At 39.0% G+C, this 23,466-nt stretch overlaps 1 protein-coding gene across 1 annotated transcript in view; it reads right to left on the bottom strand.

Annotated features, from left to right (window-relative positions):
- The window catches only part of cacna2d3a (calcium channel, voltage-dependent, alpha 2/delta subunit 3a), a 645,952-nt gene that overhangs the window by 409,684 nt on the left and 212,802 nt on the right, over window positions 1–23,466 (bottom strand). The window contains exons 9-10 of the mRNA XM_043708636.1: window positions 10,311–10,400; window positions 1,354–1,467 (exon numbers count right to left, since the gene is read on the bottom strand). Of these exons, the coding sequence (XP_043564571.1) occupies window positions 1,354–1,467; window positions 10,311–10,400 (204 nt within the window). The remainder of the gene's footprint in view (window positions 1–1,353; window positions 1,468–10,310; window positions 10,401–23,466) is intronic.

The raw sequence follows: 23,466 nt of genomic DNA, 5'->3' as shown, positions 1-23,466 counted from the left end.
TCTCTCACTCCTATCGAAAATCATCTTTGCTATCCTTTCCTCTACATCTCTGGGACTATTCGGAGGCCTATAGAAAACTCTCAGCATGGTGACTTCTCCTTTCCTGTTTCTAACCTCAACCCATACTACCTCAGTTAACGAGTCCCCAAATATCCTTTCTACAACTGTAATATTGTGCCTGATCAACAATGCCACACCTCCCCCTCTTTTACCATCTTCTCTGTTCTTACTGAAATATCTGAATCCTGGAACGTGCAACAGCCATTCCTGTCCCTGCTCTATCTTGTTCATCCTCAACTGAGCCCTGTCCACCCTATGATGCCAAACGCCCTGGAACCTAATTCCCTTCTTGGTGGGAGTCTTTGATCGTCTCACAAGTATATAAATTACAAGAATCTAATAGTTACCCTATTTTTGTCAGTCCTTTCTATCAAAGATTGATTGACTTTTCTTCTGTAATTTCCTACACAAGTCAGAGGTTTCTAAAAAAAGGAAGGAATCATTTTCTGAAAGTTGTTAGTTTCAGAAACATGAACAAGACGACCATCATAAAGTCTCAACATAGAAATTAAAGAGATTTGTCATATGTAACTTCCTTATATTGTAGACTAGGATCACTGTTTTTATATAGGTTATTTTTTGGGGCTTAGCTAAGGGCTGGTATGACGTTTGAGTTGCTTGGAGACAGCAAAGGAGCAGGAGAGAGGAAGCGAACTATTATTGTGAATGGGATAAAAGCTGAGCTCTTAGCTAGGGATTATTAACTGGGATCAGAGAAAGGCTGCTAGTGTAACAGAAGATTCATAGTACTAAAGGTCACAGTTGTGTTGTTATCAAGGGTCAGTCTGAAGAACAAATGGAGGTGGAAATTACAAAATATTTTGCTATTATCTTGCTTCCTTTATACGTCAGTGATTAAATTGCTGAATTTACAATTATTCATATTTCTCAAGAGCAAAACGGTTTCATAGCAGTTTATGGAGTATGAAACTCAAATCGGTGCAGGAACATCCTAGTGACCACACAAAGTTAAACATTTCTGAGTCCATAATGCAACAAGAAGAACAACAACATACATATTATTTTGAATGACAACCAATATTATGACTAGCATGTGATTCTCATGAATAGAAAGACAGAATTTCAATAATGATTTCAAAGTGAACAAAATACAGTTATGGCAGCATTAATACATTTTTTTCTGTATAACGTTGATGTATTCTTAAATTTGTTGATGCTACATGAGCAAAGAAGCTAAACAATTGAATACAAAGAGAACTTCTGCTGTCAATATATGCAACTGAATGATGATTACAGAAAACTAAAATGTGACATATAGCATCTGCAGCTTACCTTTTGATCTGGCCAGTTGTATTTTGCAAATATCGTATCATAAGTATCCACAGCTCCATCCGTAACTAGCATAATAGCTTGGCTGCAAGTGCTTCCATGACCAGTGGTGTTAAACTGGGCAAAGGAGAATACAGGAAGTGAGAGTACAGTTAAAATAACTAAATTTTTTTACACAAAGGGATAGCATCAAAATTTAAGGTGCACCACCTTTTGCACAAAATTTTCTTCACTTATCACACCCTTCTTGTATTTTTCGTTCATTTATATGTTTGGACAGGTTATATTGTTCTTCCACTAATAATAAGGGAAAACAAAGAATCCAGATGATTGGCCGTTCTGTGCCCATTGTTTATGTTAGGATATGTCACAAAGGCTCTTTTACTTTGTTTCATTTAGAGCTATTCATTTTGAAAGGGACGAAGAACATTTTTAAAAAAAAAATCAATTTTCATTCACAAGTAAGTCTTATCTTTTAAATTCAGTTTCCCTGTGAGCATCGTAACTATTGATCTCCTATTGTTATCAAACGTTAAAGTCAACATAGCTGTGAGGTAATTAATGAAGAAAATCTAAGGGTCCTTTCGGCTGAGTAATCATTTCCTGCCATTAACCTTTCAAGGATCAGTTTAAAATATGGAAGGCTTTGTCGTGTTAGGAGATGATCTTTTTTAACAACAGAAGCATTCCAGCAAATAACCCGCAATGCAAAATGGGAAATTCACGACTGAAAAACAGCAAAGCCTAAATTTTCCCTCACTTGACTCTGCTCATTTTTTTTCAATTCATTTTTGGATTGTGGACACACTGGCTGGACTAGCAATTATTACCCATCCCTAGTTGCCCTTGAGAGGGTGGTGGTCAGCTGTCTTCTTGACCTGCTGCTGTCCATGTGCTGTACCTAGACCCACAATGCTGTTCAGGAAGAGAATCCAGGATTTTGATCCAGCAAAACTGAAGCAACAGAGATATATTTCCAAGTCAAGATAGTGTGAGGCTTTTCAGGGGAACTTGCAGATGATGGTGTTCCCATGTATCTGCTGCCTTTTTCCTTTGAGATGGAAGTGTTTGTGGGTCTGGAAGGTTATGTCTAAGGATCCTTGTAGAATTTCTGCAGTACATCTTGAAAATGTACACATTGCTGTTCCTAAGCATCGATAGTGGAGATAGTGAGTTATTCTGAGTGTGGTACCAATCAAGGGGGTTGTTTTGTCTTGGACGGTGCCAAACAGTATGAGTTTTATTGGAGCTGCACTCATCCAGCTAACTGAGGAGTATTTTACTTAGATTACTGAATAATATTGAATGGGAACCAGAACCACAGCTCATTTGCTCACTTCCTTATCCATCTGAGGAAAATTGAGACCCTTTGTCACCCAAACTTGTAACAAAACCTCAACACCAAAGTGGGATGGAACTTGGAACTATCCCACCTGTTAGCGGCTTTCAAGGTCACCAGATTCACAAGATACCTTTTCATTATGTATAAAGGCTAGATTTGGTCTCATAAGGCCTGGCTTCATCCTCAAGTATGTGCGAGACTACCATATGTGCAATATTGCTATACTGCCACAAGTATTTAATGGTTTTGTAGCAAAACATTATATTATACAATAAATATTACAGTAATCAATTTTTCAGATCTTACTGCACATTATCAATAAATTGACTTGTCATTCATTAAACAAAGTTTATTTGATGTTAACTTGCCGCATTTGGATCAACTGGACAATTGGTTAATTTATTGTTGATTTGGAGGTGTTGGTGTTGGATTGGGGCTTACAAAGTTAAAAATCACACAACACCAGGTTATAGTCCAACAGGTTTATTTGGAAGCACTAGCTTTCGAAGCAATGCTCCTTCATCACGTAGTTCTGGAGTACAATATTGTAAGACACAGAATTTATAGCCAAAGTTTACAGTGTGACGCAACTGAAATGACATATTGAAAAAGACCTGGATTGTTTGTTAAGTCTCTCATCTTTTAGAATGACCATGTTGGTTTCAGTTCTTTCATATGTAAATCCCAGAACTTTTTTTAAAGTTGCATTCTCAAGTGAACTTTAACAACAGGTGCCATGTCATCTTAGATAATGCATTGAAGGTGTGAGGTTAAAGTCTGTCTGTTTGTGTACAAATGTTCAGACTGATTATATTTCTAAAAAAGGGAATTACAGAATCTTACGTGGATTCATGTAAAATATGAGAGACTTAAACAATCCAGGTCTTTTTCAATATACCATTTCAGTTATATCACACTGTAAACATTTGCTATAAATTCTGTGTTTTATGATCTTATACTCCAGGAAGGAGCAGCGCTCCGAAAGCTAGTGTTACCAAATAAACCTGTTGGACTATAACTTGGTGTTGTGTGATTTTTAACTTTGATTTAGTATGTAATTTTCATTACTTTCCTCCAGGTGGCAGTAACACAATACCACAGTATTCTGTGTAAGGTTTTAAAATGTGCTTCCGGAAAAAAATATAGAACAAACTCAAGTGATTTTAATAATATGCAATAAAATTAATCCTCTATTGGTTCTAGGAGGTCCTTACATACTGCTCGAGATGAGAACTTATTTTTGAAAATGTTAGGAATAAAATTTAACTGATAGAATTAACATCAGTTGCAATCTCAGCCAACATATGTATAGAATGTTCATTATATTAGTTAACCCAGGGGGTATGGAACCTATTTACATCATAAATGCCAATGACAAGCATTCTGTGATGAACTACAATTAGCTTCTAATGATTTGTCTTTTGGAAGAAAAATTTCAATGCATTCTGACATTTATAGTCTTTATTGTGATTGCCAGTCATTCAAATGTCAAAAAAGACTCAAATTTCTTGAAAAAATCTTTAAAAAATAGGCGTAATCACTGGTGAGATTGAATTCATTTGCCAAAGGATAATTGCAGTTGTTGCCAAATGACAACCCACATGTCCTATTTTCTTTTCTAAAATAATTAATGGATATTTGATGCTTTACATCATCAGAACTACCACAGATTCAACTTGGAAAGTTTGTGAGTTGATTATATAACTTTGAATTAGTGAATATATTGAAAGAGGCATACTATTGTTTACGCCTGAAGAAGGGCTAATGCCCGAAACGTCGATTCTCCTGTTCCCTAGATGCTGCCTGACCTGCTGCGCTTCTCCAGCAACACATTTCCATCTATTGTTTACGTAAGTCAACCAGCAAATTTCATTTTAGTACAAATCACCCTGTTATCAACTATTTTGCAGTATTCTTCCCCTTATCACTATTGCAAAAAACAGCAGAGGATTTTCTATTTAGCAGGCACTCACATTTCGATGGACATTTAATATATTAGGCACTGTATATTTTATGAAATAGTTATGAAATAATCCCCTCTATTTGAAATATATAATGAGAGTAAAAATAAAAATATGCATTTAATTACTTTGTGCCACTTTTGAGGGACATTGCTTATTCAAATTACACGAACAACATGTTGGGTTTGAGTGGAGCAAATTCACCAAGGATTTCCCAATCAGTTAATCTAACTTCAATGGGAGAACCAAAGGAAAACACTGTAAATATGCTTTACACTAATTCCCTGTGTTTGCACAGGTCTTCACACAATGTTAAACTACATGACTGAGAGAATCTCGATTAAAAAAATCACAATCTAAGCTTTGAGGTTGGATTTCATTAGTCTGTTAGTAAATATATATCAAATCAAGAGATGATTGCAATCACAATCATTTAGACTCTTTAATACAGCCAATGTGCTACTTAATCAGTACAAATTATAACATTTGGTGGCTTTGTTATGCTGTGTTCAATAGCTTCCCAAAAGTACAGATACTACTTTTTTTTCTGCAGTACCCTCTTTCTCCCTGTCAGCAGTATTTGAATAAATAGTAGTATATTATTTGTGTTGATTGTAGTCTCTCAGTTTGATCCAGCACAAGTGTTACATGTCAAACAAAGTGAAATCCAACTACAAAAAATGGGAAATATGGAAGAAATCGTACAATCTGATAAATATTTTAAAGTTAACAAACAAACTTTAGTCCAAATTAATAGCACAGGACATGAGAATTGTAGCTGTTAAAATGAAAACAAAAATAATGGGCTGCATTTGACCAAAAATTGGCAAAGTGTCAATTTTGGGGAGTTTCATATCGAGCTTCTCCCGTGATAACTCTCGAGCGAGTTATCTCAAATAGTTCTTTGCTGTTCACCTTATTATGTCTGAACCATACCTCCTCTATCGCTCTGTTTCTTAGACAGGATTATCCCTTCATAGTACACATAGGGGAGGGAAATGGACAAGAAAAGTTTCCGAGGACACAAAGGTGGCATGCGTCATTAAAAATAGATCATATTTGTAAACATAGTACCCCCTGTTTCCTCAACTATTATAGAAACTGCAGCTATAAGAATGAAGCTACTGAGGTTACCATCTTTAGCAGTATTCTTTCTCTAATGGCCAGCATAATACAACATCTTCCTAGTGTTAAACAGTTGATAATGTTATTACAGGAAAAGCTTCTATGAATAAACGGTTCTGCTTGCCTTTCGAATAAAAACAAACTTACAGTCAATGAATGATGACCTCACTCAACTCACATCTATTGGGAGCAGGTTTCAATTCAGTCCTGCCTGGCTTGTTGCACCCCACACTGCACAGCTCTATCGTAAAGGTGATGTTCCCCTTGCTCAATGTGCAAGAATTATGTGGCACACTCTTTCTGAAGTGTATTGCAATGTCACCCCAGACTAATCCAGGCAGTTAAGATGTAGTTCTCATGAATACAGATGGTTGTACATTTACTGAAGAGAAGCATTTTCTATTGATGAAATTTCCCACATTATGATATGGTGTTCTCAACACAATGTATGTACATTTTATAGTGCACTGCAAGGCAGGCAAGCCAGCTATGTTGATGAACCCTACCATCTGGGCTTCAGCAGTAATCACACCACAGGGAAAGAAGACAAAGTGGTGTATTTGTGTATAAATTGCATTGGTAACAGCCTTGAGACATTTGTGGGTTGAGAATTGAGACATCCCACTCAGGTCCACAGTGGATCCTCAGGTGCAGCCACGTGCATAAAAGTTTAATACAGCTGTCATTTTCATTGCCAGCATGAAGAGAATGGCCACCCATCTATTCAGTTCACAGATCCTGCTGCACCAGGTAACACAGTTCTGTGATTGTGTCCCGGAACATCCCTGTCTGTGACTGTGTCCCAGGACATCCCCTGTCTGTGACTGTGTCCCAGGACATTGCCAGTCTGTGACTGTGTCCTGGCACATCCTCTGTCTGTGACCGTGTCCTGGCACATCCTCTGTCTGTGACCTCTGTCGAGGTCAGACAACAACAGCACCACTCTTGTCAGTAGGCTTATTTATAAAGTCAGGGTGGGATCTGAGATCTCCCGAAATGAGTGCTCTACTCCAAGCTCCGCAGTGGCAAGTAATAACTAGCAGAGCACAGGAAACACTGAAAGCCTCCTTAAACAAATACAGCATACCCAAAATACATGGGAATCACTTGCCCCAGAACACACAAAATGGAGAAGAAGTATCCATAAACCACTTCAAATATCACCCAGTGGAGCATGTGGAGGCCAAGCGCAAGCAGTGGAAAAATGGCACAGAATTCAGAGTGCCACACACACCCAACTCTTCAAACATTAACTGTCCCACTGATGACAGAGTCTGTGGCTTCACAATTGTTCTATTCACAGAACACACCCCTCCAGAGTGGAAACATGTCATCCTCGACCCTGAGGGACTGACAAAGAAGATATATGTTTTGAAAAGCTAGTAACCCAAAACCAATGCCAGACACCGTGTAAACAAATGTTTGAACAAGCAGTAATTGAATTCTGAGCTTAAAATAATTTTGAGCTAGAGGGATGTTATGGATGTAGTTTTTGTTGACCACAAGAAGTTGATTGGTCTATGGACTAGTGCCCATTTATCAATTTAGAGCCCTTTTCTGCTTAACCACAACTGTGTGCTTGGTTCTCAGGAACTGCACAGCTCAGAGCTGGGAACAAATTTTAGAGAGAGAGAGAGAGAGAGAAAGAGAGAGAGAGAGATAGGTGTCCAGTTCTTCCCTCGTTCAAGAGTGGTCTCTCTCTCTCTCTCTATTCTCTGCGGCCACCTGAAGCAAACCAGTTTATCTTTTCTGAAATAACTGTTGTGACTTCTAACTGATATATCAGCCACTTTATAAGTGAATCAACCACCTTGTGAGTCTTACCAACAAGTGGAAGCATTGGGAAAAGGAGTCTAAAACAATATGCTGGCCAGCAGAAAAATCATATGGATAATCACACAATCAGAACTTGGGAACAAAAACTACTGAACTCTCTTTCCAGGCTTACCCCTTTGTTCAAAACCTATTTTATCATCTCTGTTTGTCCGTCTCTGTGTACATAAGGGAAAGTTTATAAAAGGATAAGAGTTTTAATTAGTAGTATTTTATGCTGACAATAAAGTCATTTGCAACTCTTGTTCAGTACAGAAACCTGATCCATGTTTTCTATCAATCTGGATATGAAAATCAGGTCCAATGCAGTGGAACTATTTTTGGTGCAGTTTAAATCCAACAATGGCATCCATAGTAAATGCATTTCCAGTTGAGCTATCATTGACATGTTTGCAAAGTCCATGTAGCAGAAGAATGAAAAATAGGCAAGTCATGGCACCACTAAGCTGGCTAATGCCAGCTCTGACATTTTGGAGTTCACCCTTTTAACCTTAGAATATTGGCATGCAGCAAAGGCAGGAGCCCTACCAGTGGTATTTTAAGGAATTCCAAATTACATACCAATTAGTTATTGATTTCCACTGGTGTTTGCTAATGTTGTAAAAATATTTGCTCGTTTTTTTTTAAGGTTGGAACCTATCAGGAGCGGTGTGGCAGATAATGAAGTAATTGGTCCCGAACATCATAGGTTCTATTCAGACACACTGCTTCTAGGTAAAGTTGTAGTAGTTTGTATTCCTTCAGTGTAGGAGACGAAGTAGAGGCAACACAGAAGAGGACAAGCTGCTGGAAGAGTGAGGCGGAGGAGAGGGAAAAGGACTTTAAGAGGCTGGAATCCAAAAAAAAATTAAGGAAGCAATTTACCTCCCTCAGATTCAATGAGACATAATGTTTCTAAGATAATGTTCATTGAAATCTGTCATTATTGTAGCCATAATTTATAGCCTCAGACAGTGGTGAAGACAACATTGCCTGTGACTATGAAGGTGAGTGCAACCAAGGACATAAATGGACCAGACTCCTGCCAGACTATAGCAGGTGATATCTATAAAATTTCCCAGTTTATTACCCACTGATGCATAAGGGAGTTCACTAAGACTGTGTGTAAAGTGAGTTTAATACATTTCATTCTCTCTCATCAGGGAGTGGCAAACAGAGAGAACATGTGGCTTTGTGATGATTACAGGCTTCCTTATGGTGCAGATTGGCATTGACCACATCACTTTGCAGACATCACATGTTAAATCTGCAATGTACCACAACTGAAGTAATGCCACTCTCTCAACAATCAGCTGGTATGTGACCATACTTAGCACACCATGTAGGTCAATTCCCTGTCTCCTGTCGACAATATAATTGCCATAATTTTTTAAAAAATTATTCATGGGATGTGACTGTCGCTGGGTGGGCAGCATTTATTGCCCATACCTAATTGCCCTTGAGAAGGTGGTAGTGAGCTGCAGTCTACCTGCTGTGGGTCGATCCACATTGCAATTCCAGAGGGAACTGCAGAATGTTGACCCAATGACAGTGATGGAATGGTGATATATTTCCATGTCAGGATAGTGAGTGGCTTGGTAGAAAACGTGCAGGTGGTGGACTTCCCATGTATCTGCTGCCCTTGTCCTTCTGGATGGAAGTGATTGTGGATTTATACGGTGCTTTCTGAGTACCTTTGGTGAATTTCTGCAGTGTATCTTGTAAATAGTACACATTGCTGCTACTGAATGTTGGTAATAGAAGGAGTGGATTTTGTGAATGTGGTAACAATCAAGCAGGCTGCTTTGTCCTGGATGGTGTCATTGGAGCTGCACCCATCAGTGCAAGTGAGGAATATTCCATCACACTTGTGCCTTGTACATGATGGACAGGCTTTGGGGAGTCAGGTGATGAGTTACACACCGCAGTATTCCTAACTTTTAACCCACTCTTGTAGCATTGATGTGGCCAGTCCAGTTGAGTTTCTGGCCAATGGCAAGCTCAAAGAATATTAATAGTGGGGAATTCAGTGGTGGTAACACCATTGAGTGTCATGAGCAGTGCTTAGATTGTTCCTTATTGGTGATGGTCATAGCATGGCAAATTCTTTGGCAATGTGTTGCATCATAGAGACCAGAAAAACTGTGAATAAGTGAGTCAGAAGTATAGTGACTGACATAAAATAAGTAAGTTTTAGAGAATGGAAGATATTTTGTGAAGATATGGTTGGATCTGTTTAATGTGGTGTGAGGAATTAATGATGTATAAATGGCAAAGATAATAAAAACATATAAATAAAATCAACATATCTATATTTAACTTTGTGTTATACAAAACTGATGTCTATTGTTTCTACTGAGTCAGCTGGGGTCAAAGGAAGCAACAATTACAACAGCAGCATTGATAAAGTGGGCTAATAGCAAATTGATGCCTTGTTCTATATTGGACCTGATTTGCTACCAATCCATTGTGCACTAATTTAATTATATTCCATTGCACTACTCAAAAGTAAAAACATACCTCAAAATGCTTTATTATGTGAACAGTGGACACAGTAAAACCAAATATAAAAAGATCTTTTTATTTTTATATGCCATTTTCACATTTTCAAAATATATTTATCTAATTTCACTCATTTGGAAGTCATTGGCCATTATTTATTGGTTACATCATTTAAAGTTAAACACACTAATTTATGAGAAAGGTGAGAATGCTAGTACCTGCTTCAGAAGGGTGAAAGCTTCAGTTAAAGCGGAACCGAGCATCCCGATTCCCTTTGCATTCAGGGTATCAAGGTGTTCTCTGAAGTGCTGTAGGAGAAAAACATCAGCAATAAAATGTTGAGCATTTACAATTTTTTAAACTGTTGTGTTCAATTTTTTAACTGTTCTTCTTATGATATTATTGAACTAATAAATAACTGTACACATACCAGCCTAATAATGTGGACATATTCTGAAACATTGCAGCAAGGTAACTCACTACTAAATCATTACATCTTGAGTTCCAATTTGCAACTATGTCAAAGAGCAATTACATGGAGGGGTTCTTGTAATGCAGTGATAGTGTCCCTTTCATTGAGCCAGGAGGTCTAGGTTCAAGTCCAACTTGCTCCAGAGGTGTACAATAATATCTCTAAACAGACTGATTAGAAAAAGAAGAGCTAAATAGTGAATGTTTAAAGATCCCTACAGAAGGCAAGTTATTTGTGAGGGGAACAGAATAGCCATTAATAGTGAGCAGAAGAAATATGTTTCCTAATTACAAAGCAAACTGACAGACAACTATGAAGTATGGTGGGAGGGGACCTTAAGGAAGTGGATGGAACATAAATTATTTTTGTAAAAATATCATGGTAATTAATATTAAGAAGTTATGTTATGTAATTGTTATGAACATAGTAAAAATAGACTATCAATACTCAATTTCTTCATCTGATTTTTATACCCAAGACTTTCATGGACTAAAGTAACTTTTAATAAGGACAATACGGCCTAACTGGCTCACCATATAACCATAGCCTAAAGAAAATTTCATGAAACCAGTGTTAAATATACAAAATTCAACAGCACTGAAATTATCATTGCATCCAAAGATAATGAAACCAAACAACTAAATCAGCATCAAGGAATTTGTGTCCCTATTTGATTGGTATGTGTATGATAACTTTATACGCTGTCATATGCAAGTCAGTTTCCCAGCTCGGACAAACAATGAGCAGACTCTGGAATATACAAGTGGATCTATATCAACAGCTGCTTGGGGCAGCAAGGCAGAGACAAGATTAAATGGATTTTGAAGCCAGAAGATACCTTCTCTCTCTGCCTTTCTCCTTCATCAAAAGTTTGTGATCAATGAAAAAGCAACTTGGAACAACCACTATAGATTGAGAGCTCATGATCTGGGAACTTTGGCAGTGTAGAATAGAGAAGACAATAAACAGCCATTTTCACATGCAACTCATTTTCACAGCACGAAAAACTTTTAATTGCAGCTGGTTTTATTTCCTGTCTGTATACGCATCCCTTTTAAGATTATTAAACTGTATTTATGTGTGTTTAATTACATTTTTATTATTTTTCTCAGGTTAGGAGGCAATAAAATTCATTTTTTTGCTTAAGAAAACCTTGTTATTTAGCTCCTTCATTTTGATCTAGTTAATTACATTTTAAATGAACTGCGATATAATGTGACAAAAGGAGATACAAGTATGTGATTGATGGAGAGGAAGTTAAAAAGAGGAAAGCCAATCACCCCTTCTCACCTGATCATAATGGTAAGCCCCTCAGTTTCCATAATTTAAAAAAAGTATAGTTTGCCAGATTAAGAATGTAGTTTGGGCAGCATGATGGCTCAGCAGATAGCATTGCTGCTTCATAGCAGTAGAGACCCAGGTTTGATGCCAGCCTTGGGTGACAGTGTAGAGTTTGCACATTCTCTCCATGTCTGTGTGTTTCCTCTGGGTGCTCCAATTTCCTCCCCAAAGTCCAAAAGATGTGCAGGTTAGGTGATTGGCCACACTAAATTGCCCGTAGTGTCCAGGGATGTGCAGGCCAGGTGGATAAGAGATGGGAAATAGGGATTACAAAGATAGGGTAAGAGGTTGTATTTGGGTAAGATACTCTTTGGAGAGTCAGTGTGGACTTAATGGTCTGCTTCCACATTGTAGGGATTCTGTGAAGCTGCAACTGTTTACCCTGACTCAAAAGAAACTGGTAAGAAGTTGAAGGGGCCACAAGTGTTTAGTTGAGAAGTAAGTGCCCTCAAGTGAAATTTCAAGTTGTCTTCTCTCAAACACATTACATTCACAACACCTTCGAGTCCTGTCAATTTTTGAACTAGGAAATAATTTTGTAATAAAATTACTAAAGGCTATATTTTTTCTGTTGCTATAGTTCACGAGAACTATATTTCTTGTGTGATGAATATGGCAAATTGCATATCCCCAATTTTAGCTTATAATACAGTATAAATTTCAGTAGCCATATTGCAGAAATGTTCCTATAGCAAAGAGCCGAAAAGTGAGGATGAGGATGTATTTTAACTGTTTACAATAATAAAGTAAACTCAATTACCACCATCTATTGTTGTGATTTGCCCAAAGACAAAACAAGCCTGATTACTTTAATGTGTAAACATGACACAGAAAATTTGTATTTTTCATTTCAAAGCTCTGTCATTTACTTACAGCAAGCTACCATCCATCATTACAGTTCCTATCGGGAATCCTGCCATTGCACTTTAATCCCTCCTGGAACCAAACGTATTACGTTGAGCTGTTAAGGTTACTGGGTGTACTCAAGCTGAGATTTGTTCATATTGCTGACAGCACAATCACCTACTGTGTTAGTAATGGGGAAATTCTCTGCAGCCCTGGAGAAATGTACAAAATTATGAAACATCTGGAGAAGTCCAGTCATATTAATTGCAATGCCTGCCCTGTGAAAGTCAGTGTTCCAGGTCATCAACTTAGAGCTGTGTGAGTACATATTTTATAATTTGTGATTCACTGAATTGAAAATAAATTTATTTTGCCAAAAAAAACACTTGCTTACATCAGCTGCCTGGAAGTGAGGATGAAATGTCTTTTAAATTTATATAAGATAGTAAACTAAATTATTACCATCGATTGCTGAGATTCACCCAAAGGCAACATAAACCAGGTTATTGCCATATATAAGCATGAATGCTGATACAAAAAAAAATGAAGTTTCTTTGAAAGCACTGACTTGCCTAGTTGTAAGAATTAATTTTACTCCCAAAGATTTTTGAACATGGAAATGCTGCAAGAACTTCCAAAGCTCACAAAACAATTTCGCTCATAAATTACTATTATCATCATACGCAAGCAAATATCCTTGAGTTAACTGTAGCTGCCTACATTTTCCAAATGAGCAATTTCAGGAGGAGTGCAAATAATTTCAGGTGCACTTTTCTGGTCCAGGATATATTAATAGCAGGGACTGGAAGTTAGCTCAGACAGCAGCTAGGAAAGACACATTTTCAACAAAGTATTTTGTGTGTAGACAACTTAAAGGAAAACTTCTTGTGCTCTGTCGAACAGTTTGATAACATGCCTGTACTGTACTATCTGAAACCTAGTGCATCTAGTAACATGGAAATAGTGCTGAACAAATTCCATTAGCGATGCCTCCACTGTATCCTCTGGGTATAACAGGAGGATGTAAGAGGATGAATAAATGCTAGAGGAAGCCGGATACACAAGCATTCAGACAAAACTTCTGCAAAAACAAATTTGTGTGAGATGGTGACAAGCATATCCCCGCCAAGGTGCTGTTTTCTCAACAATCAAATGGCCAGGATTCAAGGGGACGACAAAGAAAATGCTTCAAAGACACTCTGAAGCTTTCCTTAATGTGTAACAGCACTGACATCAAAAGGTGTGCTAGTGTGCTAAGGTGCCCATGTATGCCAATGGACTGAGGTACTCATATGCTCTAGCACTAGCCTAGGTTGAAGAACTAGTGAGCTGTGAAAGTCATAACTGAATAACTACCTACAAGCTATATTATAATAAAAGGATTCTCTCGCTCTGAGTGCTGGGAGCCAGCGAGCCAGCAAGCCAGTCAAAAGGAAACAGAACTAAAGGATCTTAACTCATCTGCAACTATTAACATTTCACTATCTACTCTTTACAAATGGCCCACAGAGATTTACCGTGTTTCTTTAGCTTTTATCTTTTTTGGATTTCCTTCTGATTTCTAATCTGTGTGCATATATCTTGTGTTATTATTTCCTCCTTTGTTTAGCAACCAGTAAGCTACTCTTGTAAAATTCAGAAAAGCACGGTCAAACTGGCCCCTTTCAAAACCTAAGTTCACTTGGTCCAGGAGAAAACTATCCAGAAGGGTTGTGACTTAATAATATTGTAACCAATAGGGGGGTATCGGTGAATAAGGAAGGGAAACAAATTCATATCTCATCTTCTGGGGACTTGATAATTTGTGGTAGCCCAAGTGGAACCTTAAAGATGTAAGAAACCTCATCCAGGATCTGGTCATAAATAAAATTGCTCCAAATCATTTAAAATGGTGACAACTTGGTGACAATCAAGATGCATCGTGCCTTTGAGTCCAAACATCTTAAGAATGAGGCAGAGCTGCACCAGAGATGGAAGGGAAGCAAATCCCATACTCCAGCTTGCACTACTTGAGACGATACTCTGCCTAATGTGCTCAAAGAACTGTGCTTCAGGTATTGGCCTTTTCAGTTACACATAGACCAATGCTAAAGGCTTTTTTCCAAGAACAGACTGAAATTAGGTCATTGGAGAGCCTAACAAAAGAGACATAACTTGTCCAGCTTTAAAAATATTTTTCCATCTAGATTATAAATTAGTGCATAACCCAAGTTTTCATCTTGAACTGTGCTCAAATTTATCTCGCCACTAATTGACCAAATGAAAGAACTCGGCGAATGCAGCATTGGCTTAGTGCTCATGCAAATCAGGAGCAGACATTCAGCATAATGTCCTTAGATTTCAAGGTATAATGTAAGAATGCAACAAACAGATTTGGGAGGCTTGTGGTACACTGGTAGTGTCCCTACCTCTGGGCTGGAAGGCTCAGGTTCAAGTTGCATTTGCTTCAGCAGTGTATCATTAACATGTCTTAACAGGTTGATTAAAATATCTATATCAGAATAGGAGCAGAGTGGCTCATCTGGCTCTTTGAACCTAGCGGGCCACATACAAACCATCCATAATGTCCTATAATGTAGAGAATCTTGGCATATGGACATGCTGTTAATGGACTTTTGGGTGACCATTCTCCAAGGTGGACTTCAGGACAGGCAATAGCGCAAAGTGAATGAGCAGAGCTGATAGCCAAGTTTGGTACTCATGGGGATGGCCTCAGCCGGGACCTTGGGTTCATTTCACACTACAGGTGACCCCACTGCATGACAGACTCTCTCACACACATGCACACAACCGCGCATGCACACACACACACACTCCTACAGACCCCTACACTCATGCAGTCACTCTCTCATACACAAGCTCTCTCATACGCTCATACATCCACACCCCCTTACACTCACACCAACACAAGCACTCTCTCACAGACTTATGCGACTTTAGACTCACATACATACATATTCACACACTCTCACACAGACACTCACACTTGCTCGCCCCCCCCCCCCCATACACACACACACACACATATAAATTTTTACTTGTAGAATTACATTTTATTTTGCTCAAAAGCTGCATGAACCCATATAAGATTCTGTAAATCCTTTTCTTAGAACTAGAATCGGTCTAAACACTTGTGCACAGACAGATAGACTTTAACCTCACACCTTCAATGCATTATCTGAGCTCACATGGCACCTATTGTTAAAGTTCACTTGAAAATGTAACTTTTAAAAAGTTCTGGGATTTACATATGAAAGGAATGAAAGCAACGTGGTCATTCTAAAAGATGAGACTTAACAAACAATCCAGGTCTTTTTCAATATTTCATTTCAGTTGCATCAGACTGTAAACTTTTGCTATAAATTCTGTGTCTTATACTCCACAACCACCTGATGAAGGAGCAGCGCTCTGAAGTCTAGTGCTTCTAAATAAACCTGTTGGACTATAACCTGGTGTTGTGTGATTTTTAACTTTGTACACCCCAGTCTAACACCAACACCTCCAAATTATACTTTTAAAAAAATTAGGGCAGAGTAGGTCATGACAGATATTAGATTAGATTAGATTACTTACAGTGTGGAAACAGGCCCTTCGGCCCAACAAGTCCACACCGACCCGCCGAAGCGCAACCCACCCATACCCCTACATTTACCCCTTTAACCTAACACTACGGGCAATTTAGCATGGCCAATTCACCTGACCCGCACATTTTTGGATTGTGGGAGGAAACCGGAGCACCCGGAGGAAACCCACGCAGACACGGGGAGAACGTGCAAACTCCACACAGTCAGTCGCCTGAGTCGGGAATTGAACCCGGGTCTCTGGCGCTGTGAGGCAGCAGTGCTAACCACTGTGCCACCGTGCCGCCCAGCAGGTAAGGCCAGGAAAAATACAGGATAAGGGGGAGATGATGTGTACTGGTCTGACTTGTTTTATATACCTGAAATTGGAATTCCAGTATGACCAATACATTAATTTCCCCACTTTTACTGGGGGATTTAAAAAAATGTTTACTTTCCATGTGTCTGCCCATCTAATTTTCACAAGGATCTAAATTTAGGTGGTCAAAACACACATCAAGAACAGATAAATATCTGAATTTTTATAATTATATGTTAATCATGCTGCTCAGACCACTGTTATTTTTCTTTCTACCTACATTCTTACTCTGAGTTTCTAAACCCATTCCCAAACTATGGATGGGATAAACTTCCAGCAGTAGTTAAAGGTTAACCTGCAGAAGGGATTTCCAGATGAGCCTAGGACTCATTCTGACTTCAGTCATTTGTGAGTTCTAAGCCTTAAAACCTTCAACTAATTGGCCTCCTTCTGTTGTTAAATAGTATGAACACATGTCCAATGTTTCCAAACTTCTTCTTTAAGATTCCTTCAAGCTGACTGGTTGAGGTTCCTGTCTTTCCAATCAGGGGCAACACTAGAGGTGCATAATTAGCACAGGCAGCTTGTCGATTCAGTGTTAATGACGCTCGACCATGAAAATCAATTAAGGTTCCTATGGGCTTCATTGGCAGACAGAGCTGACAATCTGCCCACTACCTGCTGGAAACAAAAATCCCGTCATATTATCCAGCAACTAGAGGAAGCAGATCATTTCTTGAGCTTTAACTGTCTGAAAACAATTTAACTTCTGAATCGGTTTTCAAAGAAATGGAGATGATGGGCCTGTAGAATGGAAAGATTCAGGAAAACAGGTACCAACCAATTACAATTTTAAAATAGAAATTGCAGAATAAGTTAAATTGCAGTACATTATTTCAAAACTGTGTAAGAAGTAATGAAAGTAATACAGCAGAGATGGTGAAGTAAGGATAGTAAAAGGAAGATAGAGAGAATACAAGAATTTTCAGTTATACAACAGTAATAACAAGTTTCTTGATAGCTGACTAGTATTGTAATATTAAGTTTTATTTTATGTCATTGTGCATGAACTGAAATCTCTGGAACTTGGTGGCCCAGGTACCTATCTCTGGCTGAATTTCAAAAATCATTGGCAGCAAATTGAACTGTGACAGAGGAATGGATACAAGCTATGTCATATTGCCATCATCAAGAAATGTTGCTGTTCATCTGCCCAGCCAATGGCTAATTGAATACATGAGTCGCCATTAAGGGCTCACCTTCCTGCCTCTCTGGGCATTTCACCTGAATTGGGAGGACCCACCATTGCATGGAAGACTGCTGCTTGAAAACTAGTGACCTCCATGGGTTCTCGGGGAAGAGATTTTATGACCATATCATGGTCTATGACAACATACCCCAATGCTCCAAAATATTCACCTCACCATGCTGGGACCTAGCAGCTACATTTCACTTTCCCATCTTATTGCAACTCTATGTTTGGGTGCTCCATCAGACGCACCCTCTCCCTAAGGCTGTAACCTTAGCATTGGCCCCTGCTAGCAGCATTGTTGCTGAAATACAGTTCATTTATTTGAGGTATCCATAACTGGACGACGACCCTGATGGCAATATGCTACCCAGTTCCACTTGCTGTCAAACCAGGATTAGCTTCCACTGTTGCCCCTAACAATAGGACTTGCTGGACAAAACAAAATTCAGCCCATGGTAGCTGATTACTTGCCTCCTTTTGCGCTCTCCCACATTTTCTCTTTAACTTTCATCTTGGTTACTACTGACTTCTGATTTCACACTTTGCTCTTTCAGAATGTTAATGCAGCATTTGTATTCTGGGGTCAATAATGATCAATTTCTCCTTTTATCTGCTTTATGGTATCAATTTTCCTACTCACATAGTAATTGACCAAGTAGAGTCATTTTCTTTGAGTTACATGACAGCCTAATACTGAACTACAGCCCATTTCTCTTTGATGAATAGAAATCTGGCAGGTCATCTGCCATGATATAAGACTGACAGCCACCAAGAACATACAAGATTACAGGTATCACGCAATGGTTTATCAGCTATACCACAAGGCTTTTCTAATTTCATTTAATGCAGTCAGGGACATCAATCAAATACTACAGGCGAGGTACTGGTGTACTGGTAATGTTACTGGACTGGTAATCAAGAGTCCTAGGCCCAGCATGGCAGAAGATGTAATTTGAATTCAATAAAATATGGAAATTAAAAAAAGCTAATCTAAAGACAAGCATCTAACTAATGGAACAAAAACAGAAATTGCTGGTAAAAGCTCAGCAGGTCTGCCCACGTCTGTTGGGTTGAGTGACCTCTCCTCAGTTCTGACGAAGGGTCACTGGACTCAAAACATTAACTCTGATTTCTCACCAGAGCTGCTATCAGACCTGCTGGGCTTTTCCAGAAATTTTTGCTTTTCTTTATGATTTACAGTATCAGCAGTTCTTTCATGTTTTTCTGACCGTCGACCTAATGTTGATTCCTGTTTAAAGCCCCATCTGATTCACTCATGCTCATTGAAGAAGGAAATCTGCTGTCCTCACTTTACTTGGCCTACATCTGATTGATTCTGAAATAGCCTAACAGGTTACTCAGCTATGGACAACAATTGCTGGCCTTGCTAGAAATGTTCAGAACCCATGTAAGAAGCAAAACAAAGTTAGCCATTTTTTTGTGTCTCATCTCTTCTGTCCCTCCTTGAAAGGAATATAGTTTCATTAACACTGAGATTTCTCTACATTCTATCCAAGTGATCACGTTTCGAGTGTGAACTTCCTACATCATTGCTGCCAGAGTTCAATATAAAAGGCACCATTCTTGTTGAAGGTGCACTCTTTCCAAGAAGCATCACTGAGGTAGCTAACAATGGCTATCAATTCTTTTGCCAGGGATATTAGTGGCAATCTCTATGCTGTCCTAATTGTGCTCAACCAAATAGCAGAGACTCAGGATTAAGTGTTTGTCCAGATCTTTTGTGTCCTGCATCTAGTAACACAGCACACAAGGTGGAACAGAGCAGGTATATTATATTTCACTATTTTGCTGATTGGTTATTGGTTGGTGTTTTAAAGCTAAAAAAAAATGAAGTAACAATTAGCTGTTGAGTAAAGTTATTATGTATATATAGCTACAGTAGTAATAGCTATTATGTATATATGTCAGGAGCTATGTCATAATGATGTCAGATGACAAGGAAGTGGGGCATGAGTTATATCAAGTTCTGGAGGTGAGATCTCGTGCTATTTCCTGTGTATAGTGTATGCACTTAACAATGATTATTGGTGCTTATTGACAAGGTATGGACTGTCTTCTATCAGTAAGCTAAACACATTTCCACTACATGGTAACAAGCAGTAAAAGACCTACAGAACCAATGGCAAGTGGGGGCCTGATTGATGCTCAGTGGCAATAGAGTGAGTGGGTAAACGATGAGACCAGCCCATTAAGCTGACTGTCAAACTGGGGAAATGGCCTAAAGAGGAACACTCTGATAGTATAATACAATGGCAAACTGAGACTGACTAAAATCATCAGACAGCAGAGAGGAAAAACTGTACAAGAGCGGAACCACCATACAATGCTGAGAAAGGGCAAGAGGAGTCAGGAGGTCAGTTACTTGCTGCAGTGTTCTGAGCCTCTGACCTGCTCTTCTAGCCATTAGTTATATGGCTCGTCTAGTTCACGTTCTGGTCAACAGTAACCTTTAGGATGTTGATATTGGGGGATTCTGTGATGGTAATGCCATTGAATATCAAGGGGAGGTGTTTAGATTGTCTCTTATTGGAGTGGTCATTGCCTAGTATTTGTGTGGCACAAATGTTACTTTTCAACTGAAGGCCAGCTCTTGCTACAATTAAACGTGGACTACTTCAGTATCTAAGGAGTCAGAAATGTTGCTGAATATGGTGCAATCACAGGTGAATGTTTTCGCTTCTGACCTTATGAAGGATGAAATTTATTCATGAAGCAGCTGAAGTAGGTGGGCTTTGTTCATTACCCTGAGGAACACCTACAGAGATGTGCTGGAGCTGAGATGACTGACCTCCAACAACCATGAATCTTCCAATGTGTCAGACATGACTTTCACTGGTAGAGTTTCCCTCTGGAGACCCATTGACTCCAATTTTGCTGGACTTCTTGATGCCACACTCAGTCAAATGCAGCCTTGATGTTAAAGGAATCACTGTCTCCTTGCCTTGGGAATTCAGCTATTTTGTCCATGTTTGAACCAATACTGCAATAAGGTCAGGATCTGTGTCGGCTACATTCTCCTTGGAGGAACTGGTAGATCCACAAGACCCTTTCTGGTATGCTGATACAACGGTTGATAGTAGCAACAAAGCTAATTCTGAATGGAGATATGGTGACAATGTATCAAATCTTTCAGGTTTAACTGAAATTTCAATTTCTCCAGCCATCTTCAATAAAACTTCAAGTTGCAGGAGGTATCAAAATAAGAATACAAATACAGAAGCAAGCTATCCTTTGTTGCAAATGGGAGATAGATAATTGCTATTTATTATGTTATTTCAAATCAGCATTGTTCTTTGTTAGGCAGTGATATTTGTATAACTTTGTATTAACTATATACACCAGCTGAAATAAAGTTGTTTCTTTACTTTACGAGCAAGTCTCCATTGGAAATTGGCAAAACAACAGTACCTAGGGCCAGAATAGGATAAAGCAGATTGTTCGCTTCTCTTTGAGTAAAGACTACAAGAAGCAGGAACAGGATGCACCATGAATAATAACATACAATAACATTCTAGAACCCCTTTCAGGTTAGTGTGAAACAAATGACACCATCACAGAGAGAGATGACCTGTTGGCTGAACAGGATCTGGATCTTGTTAGAATAGATTCAGAGTATTACAGCATGGAAAGAGGCCCTTCAGCCTATCATGTCCCCACTGGTCATCAAACATTGATCTACTCTAACCCCATTTACAGCACTTGGTCCATAACAAAGTATGCTATGGTGTTTCAAGTGTGAATGAGATACCAATGATGGTGAAGTCTCTGCTATCTCTTTTAGGGAGTCTTGCCTTTTTGTTGGATGAGTGAGGAAGGGTGAATTTGTCTATTCATTGCATTGAGCAGACTAATAACATGTAACAACAATTGCAAGCAGCCAGAGAAAAGTAGCTGGGGAAAGGAGACCCATAACCCAAGATCACATTAATGTTGAACATTTACAGATTATTAATCTGCAGAAATGTTAACCAAAATCAGCAATTGAATCTCAGCAGCAATATCATGGAAGCACTCAAGGTTTCTTTCAATAAAGAAGCATAAACCCAAAATGCAGAGTTATGCAGCTCAGGAGTACTTTAGAAAACTTCAATATCAGTGGAAGCTTGAACATATTAAAATAAGCAACAGTTGGAGAAGTCTAACTAATTAAAAGAGACCACTGAACCAAAAGCTTAACTACTAACAGTTATGTAGCAACTGCCCAAAGAAATATCCACTCTACAAATATTCTTTTTATCAGCAACAATGCTTTGTTCAAGAAAATGCCAGACAGTAATGCTGAGCTTCCATGCAAGTCTGTATACCAGACTGGTATGCAGGAAAATCCTATTAATCCTCGGACAAAAGTTTATTTTGGAGTTGATGATGGTGCACTTTTACTTCCTATTAGAATTCCTGACATGTTACTATCTGAAGAGATGCAGCCTTCTGAAGCCAGTGTACAAATGATATCACTATCTATAGGAAGAGAAATTCATATCCTTGGGGTAGTAGGGAAGTTGTATTTCCCTGTCTGCAGAATTGTCTTTAGAACTCAAAAATGGAATGAGGAGAGCTAGGAGGGGGCACAAAAAAGCCTTGGCAGGAAGGATTAGGGAAAATCTAAAGGCGTTCTACACTTACATGAGGAATAAGACAATGATCAGTGAGAGGGTAGGTCTGAGCAGGGACAGTCGAGGGAACTTGTGCCTGGAGACTGAAGAGGTAGGGGTTTTTGCTTCAGTATTCACTAGAGAGAAGGACCTTGTTGATATTGAGAACACCATGGATCAAGTTAATAGGCTTGAACAGATTGCTATTAAGAAAGTGGATGTGCTGGAAATTCTGGGAAGCATCAGATAGATAAGTCCCTAGGGCTGGACCAGATATATCCAAGATTACCACCAGAAGCAAGGAATGAGATTGCTGTGCCTCTGGTGATGGTCTTTGCATCCTCACTCTCCACAAGAGTAGTACCGGATGATTGTAAGGAGGCGAATGTTGTTCCTCTGTTCAAGAAAGGGAATAGTGAAATTCCTGGGAATTATAGACCAGTCAGTCCTATGTGTGTGGTAAGCAAGATACTGGAAAGATTCTGAGAGATAGGATTTATGACTATTTGGAAAAAAAAAGTTTGATTAAAGATAGTCAACATGGCTTTGTGAGGGGTAGGTCAGGCCTCACAAGCTTAATTGAGTTACTTGAGGATGTGACGTGACAAGTTGACGAAGGTTGAGCAATGGATGTGGTGTATATGGATTTCAGTTGAGACTTTATTGCTGGAACAGCACAGCAGGTCAGGCAGAATCCAGGGAACAGGAGATTCGACGTTTCGGGCACAGGCCCTTCTTCAGGAATGAGTTTAAAGGTGGAGGGCGTGGGTGGTGTCACGAACGTAGGTGGGGAGTTCTTGGACTAATGGGGACAGGACCGTGTCGAGGTATGCCGAGATGAGTTCGGTTGGGCAGGAGCAGGCTGAGACGATGGGTCGTCCGGGGCAGTCAGGTTTGTGGATTTTGGGCAGGAGGTAGAAACGGGCGGTGCGGGGTTGTGGGACTATGAGGTTGGAGGCAGTGGATGGGAG

This window comes from Chiloscyllium plagiosum, chromosome 18 (assembly GCF_004010195.1).
Source record: "Chiloscyllium plagiosum isolate BGI_BamShark_2017 chromosome 18, ASM401019v2, whole genome shotgun sequence".
Lineage (NCBI taxonomy): Eukaryota > Metazoa > Chordata > Chondrichthyes > Orectolobiformes > Hemiscylliidae > Chiloscyllium > Chiloscyllium plagiosum.
The sequence above is the reverse complement of the archived record's forward strand: the minus strand, read 5'-3'. Positions and strand labels throughout refer to the sequence as shown.